This window comes from Erinaceus europaeus, chromosome 4 (genome assembly GCF_950295315.1).
Source record: "Erinaceus europaeus chromosome 4, mEriEur2.1, whole genome shotgun sequence".
NCBI classification, from domain to species: Eukaryota; Metazoa; Chordata; class Mammalia; order Eulipotyphla; family Erinaceidae; genus Erinaceus; species Erinaceus europaeus.
Genome location: NC_080165.1, coordinates 74,705,271 through 74,723,263, shown reverse-complemented (window position 1 = coordinate 74,723,263; position 17,993 = coordinate 74,705,271). Strand labels below are relative to the sequence as shown.

The following is a 17,993-nucleotide window of genomic DNA, read 5'->3' as shown; positions in this document are numbered from 1 at the left end:
TTATACCTTAGCGTAGGAATGTACGACGTTGAATGATTCATTTATTTTCCAGCATTATCTCTGTGGCTCAGTGCCTGCACTATGAATCCACACTCCTGACAGCCATTTTTTCCTCTTTTTTTTGGGCTAGGACAGAGAGAAACTGAGAGAGGAGGAGGCGGGAGAGAGAGAGAGAGGGAGGGAGGGAGGGAGAGAGAGAGAGAGAGAGAGAGAGACCCCTGCAGACCTGCTTCACCACTTATAAAGCAGCCCTGCTACAGGTGGGGAGCCAGGGGCTTGAACCGGGGTCCTTTGGCTTTGTACTATGTGTGCTTAACCCTGTGCACCACCACTTTTCCCCTAGATGAGTAGCTTTATTTGATGAATTCTTTTTCTGCTGTTTTTGTAGAGTATATGATCTGATATATGATGTGTTATTTATCTCATGTATGTCTTTTGAGTAGCACATTATTCATAAATTTTTACAAGAAAATGTCAGTCAAGTTCAAATTCTACTATTAAGACTTGTAAAAGCATCCAGAAGTATTCTGGGACTAGTAACCTATTAGAAAATGTATTTCTAACAAGATCAGAAGAGAAAACACAAGTAGAACCTGAACTGTAATTGGCGTATTACACCAAAGTAAAAGACTCTGGGGTAGGTGGGTGGGAGAATACAGGTCCAAGAAGGATGACAGAGGACGTAGTGGGGGTTGTATTGTTATATGAAAAACTGGGAAATGTTATGCATGTACAAACTTGTTGTATTTACTGTCAAATATAAACATTAATTCCCCAATAAAGAAATTAAAAAAAACAAAAAGAAAATGTATTTCAGATTTTAAGTTGTAATGAGAGAATAGGCTAGTTGTCTTAAAGCAATGCTTTGATCATGCTACAGCCATACAACCCTATGCCTGTAGTATTAGTGATTAAATTTTTTTTCTGTACAGTCAAACAGAAAATATGCTGCTTTAGAAGTATTATCTTTTTTTTTTTACTACCCTCTTTGAAAATTGATGACTTTTCTAATTGTTAATCTAGTTAACTATTCCTGTAATAGATTATCCTCTGCCATTGTATACATATAGGAAACCTTTGGACAAATTAGATCCTTTTCATGAGAAATGACAGAGATTATAAGGATTAATTAATTGATTTTATGTCCCTTCTAGTTACATGATTCTATAAATACTAAGGAACTAATTTTAAATACTTTAGGTAAGGTCATTTACAATGTAGTCATTTAAAAATCTTAATATTAATTCTAGAACTTAGATACATACTTTACCTAAAATTTTGGTTTTTTAGGGAAATAATAATTTTTAAATAGTTGTTGTCATATGAGCACAACTTCTTATCTTCCTGTGATAGTTGTCTGCATCACTGCTACCACGTAGATCTTTTCCTATTCTGATATTTATATTTTTATATTTAACTTTTTCTACTCTTAAAGCTCATACCTAGACTTATTGGTTGTCTAAAGAATAATGAATCACATTTAGAGGCTTAACTATTATTTCTGTTATTTAAAAGGAGGAGATACAAGTAAATGTAGTTATTGGATGCTGAATTTTTTATTTAGCTTTGTGGCATAATGTTATGAATTACCAAAAGATTAATTAAGGAAACTTCTTCTGATATCTTAATAATCTGAATGAAGCTTCTACATAGTATGATGCTAAGGAAATTGTATGTTATAAAATTGCTATATCAAAGTGAACTGTTTTTGCTTATTAGAATATTTTGTTCAGTAAGTTATAGATTGCCTCCTGTTCTCTAATCAGGATAGACTGCATTGCTCCTTGTTAAAGATAGAAATTCCAAATGTCATCTTTTTCTTTTTACTGCCACCAGGATTATTGCTAGGGTTCAATGAATCCACCACTCTCGGTGGTTATTTTCTCTCTGTCTGTCTCTCTCTCTCTCCCTCCCCCTCCATTTTATTTCATAGGACAGAGAAATTGAGATAGTATACATAGTAGAGCAACTGGTTAACAATAATTTTGTGGGAATCCAGCCATTACAGTGACTAAAAACAAGTAAAAAGATGTATATATTCCTAGATGTTATAGATATGTTTTTTTTTTTTTTTCCTTCAAACCAGAACCGTGCTCAGTTCTGGATTATGGGAATGTTGGGGATTGAAGCTGGGTTTTTGGAGCCTCAAACCTGAAGGCCTTTAACATAATCTGTATGCTGTCTCCCTGACCCATTTGTAGCTAATATGAATGTAATCATAGGGGCTGGATGGTTGTGCACCTGGCTGAGCACACGTTACCACGTGCAGGGACCTTTATAAATGGTGAAGCAGTGCTGCAGATGCTCTTTGTTGCTCCCTTTCTACCTTCCTTTTACTTCTCAATTTCTCTGTCTTATCAAATAAATAAATAACTTTTTTTAAAAAAAAGTACTCATAACCACTAAATTGTGAATTCTCTGAACAGTTACAGAAAGTTTGTCAGAGAAATGAGAAAATGTTTTACTTCAGAAGGGTAGGATTTTGAATTGAGAATCCAGTAGATAAAGGGCTTTTCATGTTACTCTACATGTTTTTTATGTAAACAACAAATACAAAGAGTTTGTAGTGTGTGACTGTGACTTGGACTCCTGAAAACTAGAGACTAGTTAAACATTTGATATGTGTAGATTTAGAAGGAAAATATATCAAATAACATTTCATTTCCTGGTGGAGATAAGTATCTTAGATGTCAGTAAGGTGCAAATTCTGCTCAATCTCTTCAATAATAGCTAGGAAACAATTTGAAATTGTACTTCTTACCATGTTAATTTCACATAAAGAATTTAAATGGATAGTGGCAGTTAAGATTAAATATCTCTGCTGGCCAGAAGGTGGTACAATGGCTAGAGCTTTGGACTCAAGCATGAGGTCCTAAGTTGGATCAAATATGCCAAAGTGATGCTCTGGTTGTCACATTAATTAATAGCTTTAAAACAAGACCAAATATGTGTATTCACTATTTTGGGGTTCTAATCCTAAGGTTTGTCATTACAAATTCAGTAATTATGTGCATTTGTTTTTATGTAATAATAAGTGTTTTAGATTTCATTGCATTATGCTGTGTGTGTTTCATATCAGGAATGTGTGTGATTAGGTTTAGAAGAATTTTTCAGTTTAAGAAAAATCAGTAAATCTGATTGTTTAAAGTTTCAGAAAAAAGAAGATCAGCAATTGGAGCCTAAAAAAAGTACCAGCCCTAAAAAAACTGCAGAGCCCACGGTTGATCTTTTAGGACTTGGTAAGTAGTTTAAAAAAAATAAAGTTACAAAACCAAGTACTTTACTTGAAGTGAGTGTAATACCTTTGCCCCCAAACACCTGTAACTAAATTTGGAAATGGTGTGATTAATTTTTGAATTCCCACCAAAACCAACAACAACAAAAAAACCCACACAAACCCAAAACTTTAATAAGAAAACTAGTGTCTATTAGTACTTTCTTTACTAAAATAGAAATAATCAGCCTTGGGGAAAGAGCAGATAGCAAGGAAATTTTCTTCTTCTTCTTTTTTTTTTTTTGAAGTGATATTCACATCACTTTATTGGCAAATACAGTTGCTTACTTAAGCGTAATTGACATTCTTATTGGCTTTTTTTCATTTTTTTATTTATAAAAAGTAAACATTGACTAAACCGTAGGATAAGAAGGGTACAACTTCACACAGTTCCCACCACCAGAATCTGTATCACATCCCCTCCCCTGATAGTTTTCCTATTCTTTAACCCTCTGGGAGTATGGACCCAAGGTCATTGTGGGATGCAGAAGGTTGAAGGTCTGGCTTCTGTAATTGCTTCCCCGATGAACATGGGTGTTAGCAGGTCGATCCATACTCCCAGCCTGTCTCTCTCTCTCTCTCTAGTGGGGAAGGGGTCTGGGGAAGCTGAGCTCCAGGACACATTGGTGGGGTTGTCTGTCCAGGGAAGCCTGGTTGGCATCATGCTAGCATCTGGAACCTGGTGGTTGAAAAGAGTTAAAATAACAAAGTGAAACAAATTGTTGGCTAATCATGAACCTAAAGGCTGGAATAGTGCAGATGAAGAGTTTGGGGTGGGGGTCTTGTTTTTTAGATAGCTAGTAGTAGGCATATTTTAGTTATATTCCAAAGGGCCTGTGGCTATTCTAATTTTTTTTTCTTTTTCTTTTTTTCCCCCTGAGCCTGAAATCTGACATGCAGGTAGATCCTAGTTATTGTCTAGGGAGATAATGCCATGGCTGGCAGAAGGACCAGAAGCTAGATCAGGGAAGAGAGTAGCTTCCTAGTATGGGAAAGGTATATAAATATTGTTAAATATTGTTGATTGTAAACCCCATCGATTTGATGTGATCTGGGGCCCATATTCAGCTTAGGAGCCTATGTGACCTCTGCATCCCTGTAGATCTGAGCTCACATTCTGTGGTCTTAAGTAGGAACCTTGCAAGCTGCCCCAGTATGGACCCATCTTCCTCAGGTGTAGCATAGAGTATATTGCCCAGCTTTCCATCGGAGGATGGGACATTCTCTACCATTGTTTATCCAAGTTGAGGGCAAGGTCCTATGTGGGCACACAAAGGGGACTGTTGTGTTGTTCCTGATAGAAATGACTGGTAACAATGAAGAGAGGGATTTATTTGAGGTCTAGGCCCATCATGTCTGGGAATCTCAAGACTCCCCGATCAGGACCCCAAGCAAGGCAATTTTCAGTGCTTTGGTTGATTGGAATTACAACATTTAAAATAAACATTAAGTCTATTTTTTCCTTCTTGCTGTCTTAATTTTATTAGGCATGGGATTCCCATAGTTAAGTAGTTCTGGAACACTCTTATTATAAACTATGCTTAAAATAAATTTCAGTTTTGGTGAACTGAAGCAACAGAATGTGTACCTAAATGTAATGACTGACTAGATTGATCTCAGTATATATTCTGGTAGTGGGAATTGCTCATTTTTTTTCACATTCTCATGTCTGCTTGATAGACACATAAGATTATGGAGTCAGGAGATAGTTCATTTGATAGAGCACATACTTTATCATCTTTGAGCCCTGGCCACCACATGGGAGCATCATGCAGAGGCTGTTTCATGAGCAGTGGAGTGGTATTATGTTATCTTTCCTTCTCTTTTGATCTTTTCTCCTCCTCTATCTGTCTCTCCCCCTTTAACAAAAAGTCCTCCAAGAGCAATGGAATCATGCAGGCATGAACCCCCAGGCAAAACAAGAACAAACAAGCCTGACTTAGCAGCTAAATAAATAAGATTCTATTCAAGAAATGCTTATATTACTTACATTATCCCTAGCGACAAAGCCTATCACTTCCTTTTACATTTTTCTCCTCTAAAATAGCTTGACATGTGATTATTTTATTAACATCTAAGTCTATAAGCAGTAGTTAGTTTTTAGCAGTAATTTAAAACATTTTTTTTTTTGGAGGCTTAAGTAAAAGAATGAAACCTAGCTTAAGAGTTGAACATTACATGTACTGTTCTAAAAATAATCTTAGTTCATGTGTGAGGTCTTTTATGTTTAAAGAATTATAGGTGGATGTTTTACTCATTTCTTAGAAAGCTATTATCTTGTGGCTGTACTCCCTGGAAGTGAACATATTCTCTAGTGATGAAAATAAGCGCTACATTAGAAATAAAAAAATATATATATATATTAAAATAGGACTTTAGTCCAAAGGCTCTAAATATAATCATTTTGAATTCTATTTCTCATAATTTCTGTGTTCTATTCCCATTGATATAAATGAGAGAAAAGAAATTTATTATCAAAATAAAAGAATCTTATTAAAACTGTGTATCTTTATCTTTACTCCAGCATTTCCTATCCAGTCTAGGTTCCTACTTCTTTAACTTAGGAATATAGATTATAATATAGACGTTTATATTACAGACTCAGTCACTGGCTCAGCAAATAATTAGTATGTGTCTGTTGATGTTCAAGTACTATTGCAGGCAGCAGGAAATAGCTAGGGAATACATACACAATATTTCTGACATTTTGGAGCTCTCATTCTATTTACTCAAACAGTTGAGTAAAATATATGATAATGTGTTGTATGCAGTAAATGCTATGTAAAGCAAAAACAAATGAATGATTATAATTTTATTTATTTTCACAGATTTACTTTTAACAAGCATAGTCCTTTAAGGATACAGTGCCATTTAATTTCTATTATACTTGGTGTGTTTCAAATAATCAAAGTGCAGTTTAGTTACAGAAATCAAACTTGAGGTTGGGTGGTGGTGTACTTAGTTAAGTGCATTTAATACCATGTGTGAGCACTGGGGTTTAGAGTCCCCACTCCCTACCTATAGGGAGATGCTTCACCAGTGGTGAAGTAGGTCTGCAGGTGTCTGTCTTTCTCCATCTCTTTCTACCCCGCCCATCTTAATCTATCTTTGCCCTATTCAATTTAAAAAAAGGAAAAAAAATCTACTGGAGTGGTGGATTCATAGTGCCAACACCAAGCCCCAGTAATAACCTTAGTGACCCCCCTTCCAAATAGTTTAATTTGGTTTGGTTAGCAACTAAATAAGAAATCATTTATTAGGGAAATAATGGTTTCCCATTGTTGTCATATGGGTCTATTTTCTTAGTTTCCCATGATAGACATTTGCATACCACTCCTACTGCCAACTTAAGTCCTCCTCTGTCATTGTGCATTAAGTGCCCAACATTTACTCAAGCCCTACCCTGCCCCCCAACTTGCTTCAACAGACCACATGTTTCACCCTTGTTTTGCCTTTCCTTTCTTGATCCTTAAATTCCACATATAAGTGAGATCATTCTGTATTTATTCTCCTCATTAATCTTATATAACATTCCTTTTAAGTTCCATCCAAGATGAAGCAGAGATGGTTTCATCATTTTTAATAGCTGAATAATATTCTATTATGAATATATACCATAACCTCTTTTTTTTGTTGTTAAAAGCCAATTTTATTTATATATTTTTATTTCTTGCATTTGAAGTATTCCTGGATGACATCTTTGGCCTGAGATTCTTTGCCACAGTCCTTAATTACTACACAACTACAACCAATGACCTTACGAGGTTTGCCCTCGCTGTCAATTTTACAGAGGCCTACCCATTCTCCAAGTTTCTTGTTGTCATAAACTTTAATTAGGTCGATCTGGTGTTCAGCACAGAGGGCTTCTATCAACTTGACATACATAGGCTCATTACAGTTGGATGCAAGCACACAAAGGTGGGCTTGGTGCTTGCCTAAGGCTTTGGCAACTTCAAGAATGTTGCGTGCTAGGCTGTCGTGAATGAGGGCGGTCTTCAGCACCTCTTGTAGAGCGGTATTTATGTCCATTACACCTCCAGAAGCAATGCCTTTCTAGGCCATGGCAGTGAGTTAAGGGTGGAGTCAAATCTTGAATACACCCAAGCCTCCACCTCTGTGCGTCCTGGCAGCAGCAGGGAAAGAGCCATTAACTTCTTTCTTAACCACTTATCTCTTATTGGGTGTCTGGGTTACTTCCATTTTTCCACTATATATAAACAGTGCTGCTATCAACGTAGGTTTTTTGTTGCTGAGTTTATTGAGTTTGTTACATGTCTTGATTACTAGGCCTTGGATGTATGTCAAGTTAAGATCGTCTCCATTTCAATACAGTGTCTTTTTTGGTGATGGCTCCTTCTGCTGTGCAGAAACTTCTCAGTTTGATTTAGTCCCACTGGTTCATTTTTATTTTTCCTTTCCATGCTGTTGGACTTGATTCTTCAAAGATATTTCCAAAGCAAACATGATAGTATTCTGCCAGTGTTTTCTTCTATGTATTTGATGGTTTCTGATCTAACATCCAAATTTTTGATCCATTTGGAGTTAAGTTTTATACATGGCAATATATGATACAGTTTCACATTTTAACCAAAATTTCCTAGCATCATTTATTGAAAAGACTAATGTTTTAAACTCCATTATCAATGATTTTTCCATAGGTATGAGGTGCAGATGGTTATAATTTTAAATAGGGAGGTCAGCAGTGGAGGTTCATAGATAACACTGGAGCAAAATTTCGAAGAAGTAATGATTCTCTTAATATGTGGGGCAAGAACATTCTGGTAGTGAGAACTGTGAGTACAAAATCTGCAATATTAGCTCCATACTTAACATACTTAGGGACTGGCAAGCATGACTGAGGAAGGGTAGTATTAGATAAGTAGAGAGGTTGGCATATTGAGATGAGACTGTCTTTTACTTGAGTGACTATGGCTTAAGTAGGTGGTGGCATTGAAGGTTACACTAAGTACTTAGGTTCTGCATATATTTTTAAATGTAGAGTTAACAAAATTTTCTAGACAATTGAAATAATAAGATACCTGTATTTGGGAATAACCTGTAGAAAGTGGAATACAATGATTTGAGAACAAAAGAAGTTGCTATAGCAATGTCTTGACTAACTGAAAGAAAATGTCACTACTGGAAAAACAGTGATTTACCTTCAGAACTCAACTGTCATTTCAGTAATGGTACAGTAAATAACTCTCAGAGCTCAACAGCTTAACATCAATAAGCATTTATTTCTCTTTTTCTCTGGTCCATGGGTTGCCTTGTGTATCTCTACTAGAACTTCATTTGATGTATTTTTCTGCCTTCCAGGTTATTGTTGAGGATTACTTACCAAGTACTTTACCATCAGTTATTGTGCTTTCATTTTTTAAAACTTCTGTTAAGTATTTTCCTTGTCTTGTGTTGCCAGTTTCAAAATTAGTATGACAGATTTTAGGGCTTGGGGATGGTAGCAACTTCCTTCAGGTGTCACTTTGTGATAGTCAGCTGTTTCTGTCCATAATGCATAGCAAATAATTCAAAAGTCTCAGTGGCTTTGATTCAGTTAACACTTAATTCTCACTAATGAATTTGTGGATTTGCTGAGAGAGTTCTGAACAACTTGTCTCAGAACAAAGTGTTCTTGGATCTGAAAGTAGTGGTGTTCATTAAGGCAGGAAAGGGAATAGAGCATTTGAAGAAAGGGTAAAGAAAGGGTCAGTAGGGACTTTTGCTAATGACTTATCAGTTTTAGATAATACAGTAGATGATTTTGAAAAGCCAGGGGAGAGAAAGATGAGATCAGAACGAGGAATACATTACCTAGAGCAACTATTAAACCTGTTAATTATCAGTGTTCTAAATTCTTTTAAAAAATATTTCCGGTTCTGGAAGATAGCTCAATTAGTAGAACATACACTTTACTGTGTGCTAGGACCCAGGTTCAAGGCTGTGACCACCAGCACACCAGAGTCTCATGCAAAAGGAAAACTTAACTGAATTGTGGAGAGCAATGCTGTAGTGTATCTCCGTCTTTCTCTACCACCCTCTCTGTCACTCTGTTGGAAAATGACTGCTAGATGTGTTGGAATTATGTAAGGGTGAAGTCCCAGCAAAATCTTCACTGCAAAATTATAACACACACACATACACTCACTCTTCAGACCTTTTAAAGAAAAGCTATTTTATATAAGGGATTTAATGAGTTTAGGAAGCTCCAGGAAGTCACGGTGTATCAAAGGGACCGTCCCTCAAAACAGTAATCCTAAGTCAGAATTAATTACTGGTATTTGCCTAGGACAGCACACTAATTTTTTGCTTCTAACATGCCTCTTTCCTATTATGGTACTTTGGTTTTCCCTTGTAAATGGAAACACAATAGAGAGTAAGAAGCAGGTTTCTTTATATATTCAGTGGAACACTAATTTAAAAAGATGATATTATGTACTTTGGGACAAAATGGATGGACCTACAGTTGATTAGTGAAGTAATTAAGAGAGATAGCTACTGATGTTTTTGCTCATGTGGAATTCAGAAAACTGAAGCAAATAAACTTGCAAAAAAAAAAAAGTAGCCAAACTGTCTAAAACTGGGAACTGTGGTAGTTACTATTGGGGATGGGTATCAGCAGCACAGAATTTCAGTGTTGTGTACAGTGTTAAACTATACTCCTGTGATCTTATAAACCACTAATTAAAAAGAAATTAAATTAAAAAGAAAATCAAATTAAAAGGAAATCACTTTGTGCTTTGAAGAGGGGGAATGTGAAGAAGAAGAATTCAGCTTACTCTGAGTAACAGGATAGGATTTCTTTTGGAAACTATCATCATAAAGCATGTTATTTTGATTTAGGACTTTTAGCTTCCTCAAAGGACTGAAGAAATGGGATAACCTCAAAGAAATCTAGATTGTCATCTTTTTTAAAACACATAGAAGTTAATTTTAGACAATTTGGTTTCATAGGTGTTTGGAATATGTTTTAATCAGTTGTGAAGGTTACTCCTTAAACCACTTCAGCACCCTCAGACAGTAAGTCTATATTGTGTGTTTTTGTGTATCCTGGGGGATGAATAGTGCTGCAGAACTCCTGTACACAGCACTATAGTACCCTGTTGTAAGCATATCTCCTGTTGCAGTGTCGGCCAAACTGAAGGAATGTGTAGCATAGAGAGATTTAGAAAGGACAGAAAAATCAAGAGTATGAGGTATATATTCTAAGGCCATTTCACTCACTTTAGTAAATCTAAATACCCTGTTTAGCAGGAAGGGAATTTAACAAAAAGAAAGAGCTCTAACTCCTTTTTGAAACATTCAAAAATAATTTAAAACAATTTAAATGCCACAAATGAATATTTTATCATTATATAATTTCATATATTTATATAATAATTTTATGACTCTAGATTAAACATAGTTCTTTGCATCAAGCAAGTCATTTTAATTCAAAGGAACGCCAAATCATTTTTTTAAACTAAGATTTAGTTTTTTGAGTAGGAAATAAAAGGGCTCCTTTTGTAACATGGAAGTTTATAAAGCTTTTTTTAAAAAAGACATTTGTCACTAATAAGATCACTTCATCTCATGGAAACAGTTCTTTAACCAGTGCTGTGTTCATCTTAAATGTGTTATTAGGATGACATTATGCTTCAGTAGTTGCTGATGAAGAATTACACTTGGCAAGGGTATACTCAAGGTTGAATGTTTATGCTCAATCAAAAACATAATGAAAAAGTTAACATCCATTTGTTTATCATATCCATATCTATCTCAGACTTAGGCTTAGTTATACATAAAATTTCATGTTGCTCTTTGTCATTGTTTTGTTTGTATAAATAGATTATAACTAGGTAATGCCCCTGACATTTCAAATAAAAGATTGATTCAATTATTTATTGCTCACCAGTAGAGTTTATGGAACTCTAGTTCATACCAGAAAAAGCATCTCTCTGTGTGTATAGTAGTGAAGTGGTGTGTGTGTGAAGTTTGAATCTGGAAACTAGAAGACAGTGATTGATAAAGGAAGAGATGGGATTGTGTAAGATAATTTGTTATAAGAAGTCTGGTATAATGATGAAATTCCCAGTTTAAATTTAATTTGCCTCAATTCAAAGTTTAATTTTTTTTTTGCTAGTCAAAGAGAAAACTATTATGCAGGTAACGTTTATGAGCTTCCAGCTCTCTTGTGCGCTTCTTTTCTCCTCCTGTATGTACATATTTAAATTCAGATTTTTTTATCTGCAAACTTATGTCAGTAAAATCTCGTGCTATAAAGTGAATAGCAGTTAGAAAAAGATAATGTAATGGCTGAGGTAAGTACAGGTCCTAGTGCCTTAGCTCTTTACATATACTGTGACTTACATGGACATCTTATTGAGCAGTCAGCTTCAGAGCTTCTGTCATGTGCTGTGTTGGCATATTTGGAGCATCTCTGTAGGAGAGGAGAATAAAATGTGGACTCTGGCATGTGAGTTTGGTCTAGGAGAGTGATTTTTGCCAGATGTGTGTGTGTGTGTGTGTGTGTGTGTGTGGTGTGTGCGCGTGCATGCACATGCTAATGGCAGCAGTGACACAATGATAGGTAGTGACACTGTAAAACATTTCTAGTGTAGGAAAAGACTTTTTTCCCCCCTCTTTTGCCTCCAGGATTATTGCAGGGGTTCGGTGCCTGCATTATGAATTCACTGCGCCTGGAGGCCATTTTCCCCATTTATCTTGCCCTTATTGTTATTGCTGCTATTGTTGGATAGGAAAGAGAGAAATCGAGAGAGGAGGAGAAGGCAGAGAAAGGGAAACACAGATACCTGCAGACCTGCTTCTCTGCTTGTGAAGCATCCCCCCCCCCACCCCACCCCCCCGCAGCCACAGGTGGGTGGGGATCCAGGGCCTAGAACCAGGATCCTTAAGCATCCTTGTGCTTCGCGCCATGTAGACTTAACCTGCTGCACTACTACCCGGCCCCCAGAAAAATACTTCTAACCTTATCATTCTTGATAAATGGGGGGAAGGAAGATCTCTCACAGTAAGGATTCTAGTCAGGAACCTGTTCTTGTTCACAGCAAACATGGAAGTTGTGGCTATAAAAGCAGAAGGGGCAAAAGGACATAAGTAGCTATGACTGCCGGATCTAAGGGAAGTTTTCTTTTCCTTTTTACTTTTTCTTTCATTTTTTTAAAATTAGTGATTTAATATTGATTTACAAAATTATGAGATAATGGGTATAGTTCCACACCATTCTCACCACCAGAGTTCTATGTTCCCATTCCCTCCACTGGTCACAGATATTACAGATATGACTGTTACTTATTTTAATGTTCATTTTTAATTTTTGTTTATTGGAAAGAGTCAGAAATTGAAAGGGAAGGGGGGATAGTGAGGGAGAGATACAAAGAGACACCTGCAGCCCTGTTTCACCACTCATTAAGCTTTCCCCCTGCAGATAGGGAACAGGATCTTGAACCTGGGTCCTTGTGCATTGTAGCATGTGTGCTCAAATCAACCAGGTGCACCACCACCAGGCCCCTTGACTATTTGCTTAAATAACTATATTTAATATATGCCCATTTTTCCTAAGGTTCTTCCAAAGTAAAGTTTTCAAGGAGGAAGAACTATTGAGAAACTGAATAAAAATGGGCCTTAAAAATCTGTTATCAATATACAAAGCATTTCATTTTTGTTTCTAAATTATTCAAAGGCACTTGGAGTAGACTTAAGGAGACACTTCAGTATTAAGTGTAAAAATAACATCTACTCATATACTGTTATTGTCAGATGAATTTCGGTATATTTACCATTCTAGAGTCAGCAGTCTCACACAGTATTGAGGATTTTTAAATGATTAAGGCTGGCATTTGTGACTTTGTCATATTTGAAATGTTGCCTTCTACTAGGTAGCACGTATCATTATGATGATGTAAAAAGTAGGCCAGTAAATACATGTTAAACATGCCTTATTGTCTTATAAACTACAGCACTGATTTTTAACAGCATTCTTTAGTACAAAATATCTAACCCTCTTTGTGAATTTTTAGTATTTGTGCAGTTCAAAAATCCTTTACTACCTCAGTTTTGAGATAAAACATTTTAATCTGAAATTTTAACATAGAAAAGAAAGTTTTGCACAAACTAACTGTGGATTTGATTCCTTCCTATTCTATTGAAATTCTTTCATTTTACTACTTAATCCTAATTTCTTCTGTTTGCTTATTGCCTTTTCAAGGAGTCCTTTGTGTTTCATTATCATTCTTTATGATGTTGTCCCCAGCTAAATTTCTTCCATTTGCCTTAGGCTTTTCTTGTACTCTGGATCTTCCATTACTTTTATTGTCCATCAAATACTGTTTCTGCATACTGATTAAAAAGAACTGTTCTCTCCTGCTGTCACTACTCCAGCTGAAACAAGGAATACATCAGTATGCACACTGAAATGCTTGTGTGTGGTGAATTCTGATTAGTTGTTTACACAGACGTCTATTCTCATAGGTGGCTGCATGTGCACTAATCACCAGTTATCTCAGAAGTTTTTACTTACGTGCACGTGTGTGCATGTGAGGATGCACACACATACAATGTAAACCATATGGATTTAAATAATTTTCTTAAGTAATAGTGACATAAACTGTTCAAATCACTTAATTTAATCTTACTTTTAGTTTCCTCATTATATATTTAAAAACCAGTGTTTTTATCATGTTGGTATTATGTTTTTTGTGGCCTCCCAACTTGGTGGCACATACATTACCATGCATGGGGACAAGGGTTCAAACCCCCTAGCCTGTACCTACAGGAAGGAAGCTTCATGAATGGTGAAATAGTATTGCAGATGTTTCTCTCCCTCTCAATTTCTCTATCCTATCAAATAAATTCAATTTTTAAGACTGCTACTGACAGACTCTTGATCAAAAGGATACAGTAAATCTTCTGTGAATATTTCTTTCTTGACCCAGGGATGCTAATATTACACACATGTCTCCTCAATACAGTTTCTCACGGTTGACTACATAAACTTGTATCCCTCACCGTAAATGAGAAGATACTGGATTTGATAGGGCAATGGAATAGGAAAGATGAAGTATGAGAGTGGTGCTGAATGACTTTTGAAGTGTTTATCACTGCTTCTCTTAGTATCAGTAGTTTAATAGCTATTTAAAATTGGTTTTTAATTTTAAGTGATTTCCTTCTTATGAGGTGCAGTTCTAACATACTATACTTTAGATGAACTATGATTTAAAGAACATCACTTGCCAAAGGTTCAGAAACTGTTGGGTGCAAGTTTTGCTACATAACTAGGAAAGTGACATTGAGCACAAGTAGGGCTTTTAATTCCTCTTAGTTTGTAACGAAATAATGGGAGGAGGCACCCTTTTTTTTTTCATGAAACTAATAATAGCATGTAAAGTCTTTACATTTAAAGCACCCAGGATGTGTGATATGTGTAATGGTGGTAATAACAATTTGTCTTTAATTGTTTTTTAAATCAAAATACAACCTTCAAAATCAATCGAAACATTTCTTTCTAAAGAATATGTCTACTCACAAGCCGTACATAATAAGTAGAATTAGTGAAATGCATCTGAAAGACCTATTGGGAATATGCATTTCCTGATTTTCTGGGGCCAAAACTTTAACTTGAGAATTTTTATCAGTTCTGTGGAAGTCTAGCTTTATAGTAATGAGGGAAGCTGATGGGTAGAGTAGAAATCTGTCATTAGGGAACCATATGAGACGAATAAAATGAGAGTGGGAAAGGCAACTGTGGTATAGAGAGAAGAGAGAAGAGTTATACCATCTGTGTTTGATAAAAGGTGTGATTAAGGGGGATCCTTAATCAGGCCTGGGAGAATGAGTTCCTTTGGGTTTTATTTATTTATTTATTTTTTAAATTTCTTTATTGGGGAATTAATGTTTATATTCAACAGTAAATACAATAGTTTGTACATGCATAACATTCCCCAGTTTTCCATATAACAGTACAACCCCCACTAGGTCCTCTGTCATCCTTTTTGGACCTGTATTCTCCCCACTTACCCACCGCTGAGTCTTTTACTTTGGTACAATATGCCAGATCCAATTCAGGTTCTACATGTGTTTGCTCTTCTGATCTTACTTTTCAACTTCTGCCTGAGAGTCAGATCATCCCATATTCATCCTTCTGTTTCTGACTTATTTCACTTACCATGAAATTTTCAAGGTCCATCCAAGATCGGCTGAAAACAATGAAGTCACCATTTTTAATAGCCGAGTAGTATTCCATTGTGTATATGTACCACAACTTGCTCAGCCACTCATCTGTTGTTGCACACCTGGGTTGCTTCCAGGTTGTGGCTATTACAAATTGTGCAGCTAAGAACATATGTGTACACAGATCTTTTTGGATGGGTGTGTTGGGTTCCTTAGGATATATCCTCAGGAGAGGAATTGCAAGATCGTAGGGTAGGTCCATTTCTAGCCTTCTGAGAGTTCTCCACTGTTCTCCACAGAGGATGGACCAATTGACATTGCCACCAGCAGTGCAAAAGGGTTCCTTTGACCCCATAACCTCTCCAGCATTTGCTGCTGTTACCTTTTCTGATGTATGACATTCTCACAGGAGTGAAGTGGTATCTCGTTGTTGTCTTTATTTGCATTTCTCTGACAGTCAAAGACTTGCAGCATTTTGTTTCATGTGTTTCTTGGCCTTGTGGATCTTCTGTGGTGAATGTTTTGTCCATGTCCTTTCCCCATTTTTGGATGGGGTTATTTGTTTTCTTGTTGAGTTTGGCAAGCTCTTTATGTATTTTGGTTATTAGCCTCTTGTCTGATGTATGGTATGTAAAGATCTCCCATTCTGTGAGGGGTCTCTTGGTTTGGGTAGTGGTTTCTTTTGCTGTGCAGAAGCTTTTTAATTTGATGTATTCCCATAGGTTTATGCTTGCCTTAGTCTTCTTTGTAATTGGATTCGTTTCATTGAAGATGTCTTTAAAATTTATGTGGAAAAGAGTTCTGCCAATATTTTCCTCTAAGTATCTGATAGTTTCTGGTCTAACATTCAAATCCTTGATCCACTTGGAATTTATATAAAATATAGTGGTTCCATTTAATTCTTCTGCATGTTTCAACCCATTCTTTCCAACTACATTTGTTGAAGAGACTCTGCTTTCTCCATTTAATAATCTGGGCAACTTTGTCAAAAATTAGATGTCCATAGGTACGGCGGCTTACTTCTGGGCTCTCAATTCTATTCCACTGGTCAGTGTGTCTATTCATGTTCCAGTACCAAGCAGTTTTGATCACAATGGCCCTATAGTACAATTTGAGATCTGGGAGTGTGATACCTCCAGTTCTTCTCAAGATTGTTTTGGCAATTCTAGGTCTTTTCTGGTTCCAGATAAGCATTTGTAGCATTTGTTTCTATTCTCCTTGAAATGTGGTTGGGATCTTGATGGGGATAGCATTAAATCTGTAGATGGCTCTGTGTAGTATATTCATTTTGATGTTGTTAATTCTTCCAGCCTATGAACATGGAATATCTTTCCACTTCTTTGTGTCTTTTTCAGTTTCCTTGAGTAGTGACTCATAATTTTCAGTATACAAGTCTTTCACTTCTTTGGTTAGGTTTATTCCTAGATATTGTTTTTGTTGCTATAGTAAAAGGAATTGATTTCTGGATTTCAACTTCTTCTAACTTAGTGTTTGCATAGAGGAATGCCACTGACTTTTGAATATTAATTTTGTACCTGACACCTTACTGTATTGCCTAATGATTTCCAAAAGCTTCTTGGTGGATTCCTTAGGTTTTTCTGTGTATACTATCATGTCATCTGCAAATAGGGAGAGTTTGACTTCTTCTCTTCCAATCTGTATCCCTTTAATTCCTTGGTCCTGCCTGATTGCTATGGCAAGAACTTCCAACACTATGTTGAATAGTAATGGTGATAGTGGACAGTCCTGTCTAGTACCTAATCAGAGGAGAAATGCTTCCAGTTTTTCACCATTGAGTATGATGTTGGCTGTAGGTTTGCTATATATAGATTCCACTATCTTGAGGAATTTTCCATCTATTCCCACTTTTTGTATGTAGTGCTTTGATCATAAAGGGATGTTGTATTTTGTCAAAGGCTTTCTCTGCATCTACTGATATGATTATGTGGTTTTTTTGTCTTGCTTTTATTGATGTGGTAGATCACATTGATTGATTTACATATATTAAACCAGCCTTGCATCCCTGGGATAAACCCCACTTGGTCCTGATGAATCTTTTTAATATACTGCTAATTCAGTTGGCTAGAATTTTGTTCAATATTTTAGCATTTGTGTTCATCAGAGATACTGCTCTGTAGTTTTCTTTTTTGGTTGTATCCCTGTATGCTTTTGGTATAAAAATGATATTGGCTTCATGGATGCTGGAAGGGAGTATTCCAGTGTCTTCAATCTTCTGGAAGACTTTTAAAAGTAGAGGTATTAGTTTTTCTTTGAAGGTTTTGTAGAATTCATTTGTAAAACCATCTGGTTCAAGACTTTTATGTTTGGGAAGGTTTTTGATAAGTGTTTCAGTTTCATTCGCTGTGATGGGCCTGTTCATGTCGTCTAGTTCCTCTTTACTTAGTTTTGGAAGTTTGTAGGTATCTAGGAACTCGTCTATTTCTTCCAGGTTCTTTAGCTTGGTGGCATATAGTTGTTCATAGAAGTCTCGCATGATATGTTGAATTTCTGCGGTGTCTGTTGTGATATCTCCTCTTTCATTTATGATCTGATT

The 17,993-nt window shown here is 36.1% G+C and overlaps 1 protein-coding gene and 1 pseudogene across 3 annotated transcripts in view; one reads left to right on the top strand and one right to left on the bottom strand.

The window, feature by feature from the left end:
• The window catches only part of SMAP1 (small ArfGAP 1), a 129,732-nt gene that overhangs the window by 96,626 nt on the left and 15,113 nt on the right, over positions 1-17,993 (top strand). For all 3 annotated transcript variants that reach the window (XM_007529037.3, XM_060189991.1, XM_007529038.3), the window contains one exon: positions 3,149-3,239. In XM_007529037.3, the coding sequence (XP_007529099.1) occupies positions 3,149-3,239 (91 nt within the window). The remainder of the gene's footprint in view (positions 1-3,148; positions 3,240-17,993) is intronic.
• LOC103118823 (small ribosomal subunit protein eS12-like) lies at positions 6,831-7,336 on the bottom strand (annotated as a pseudogene).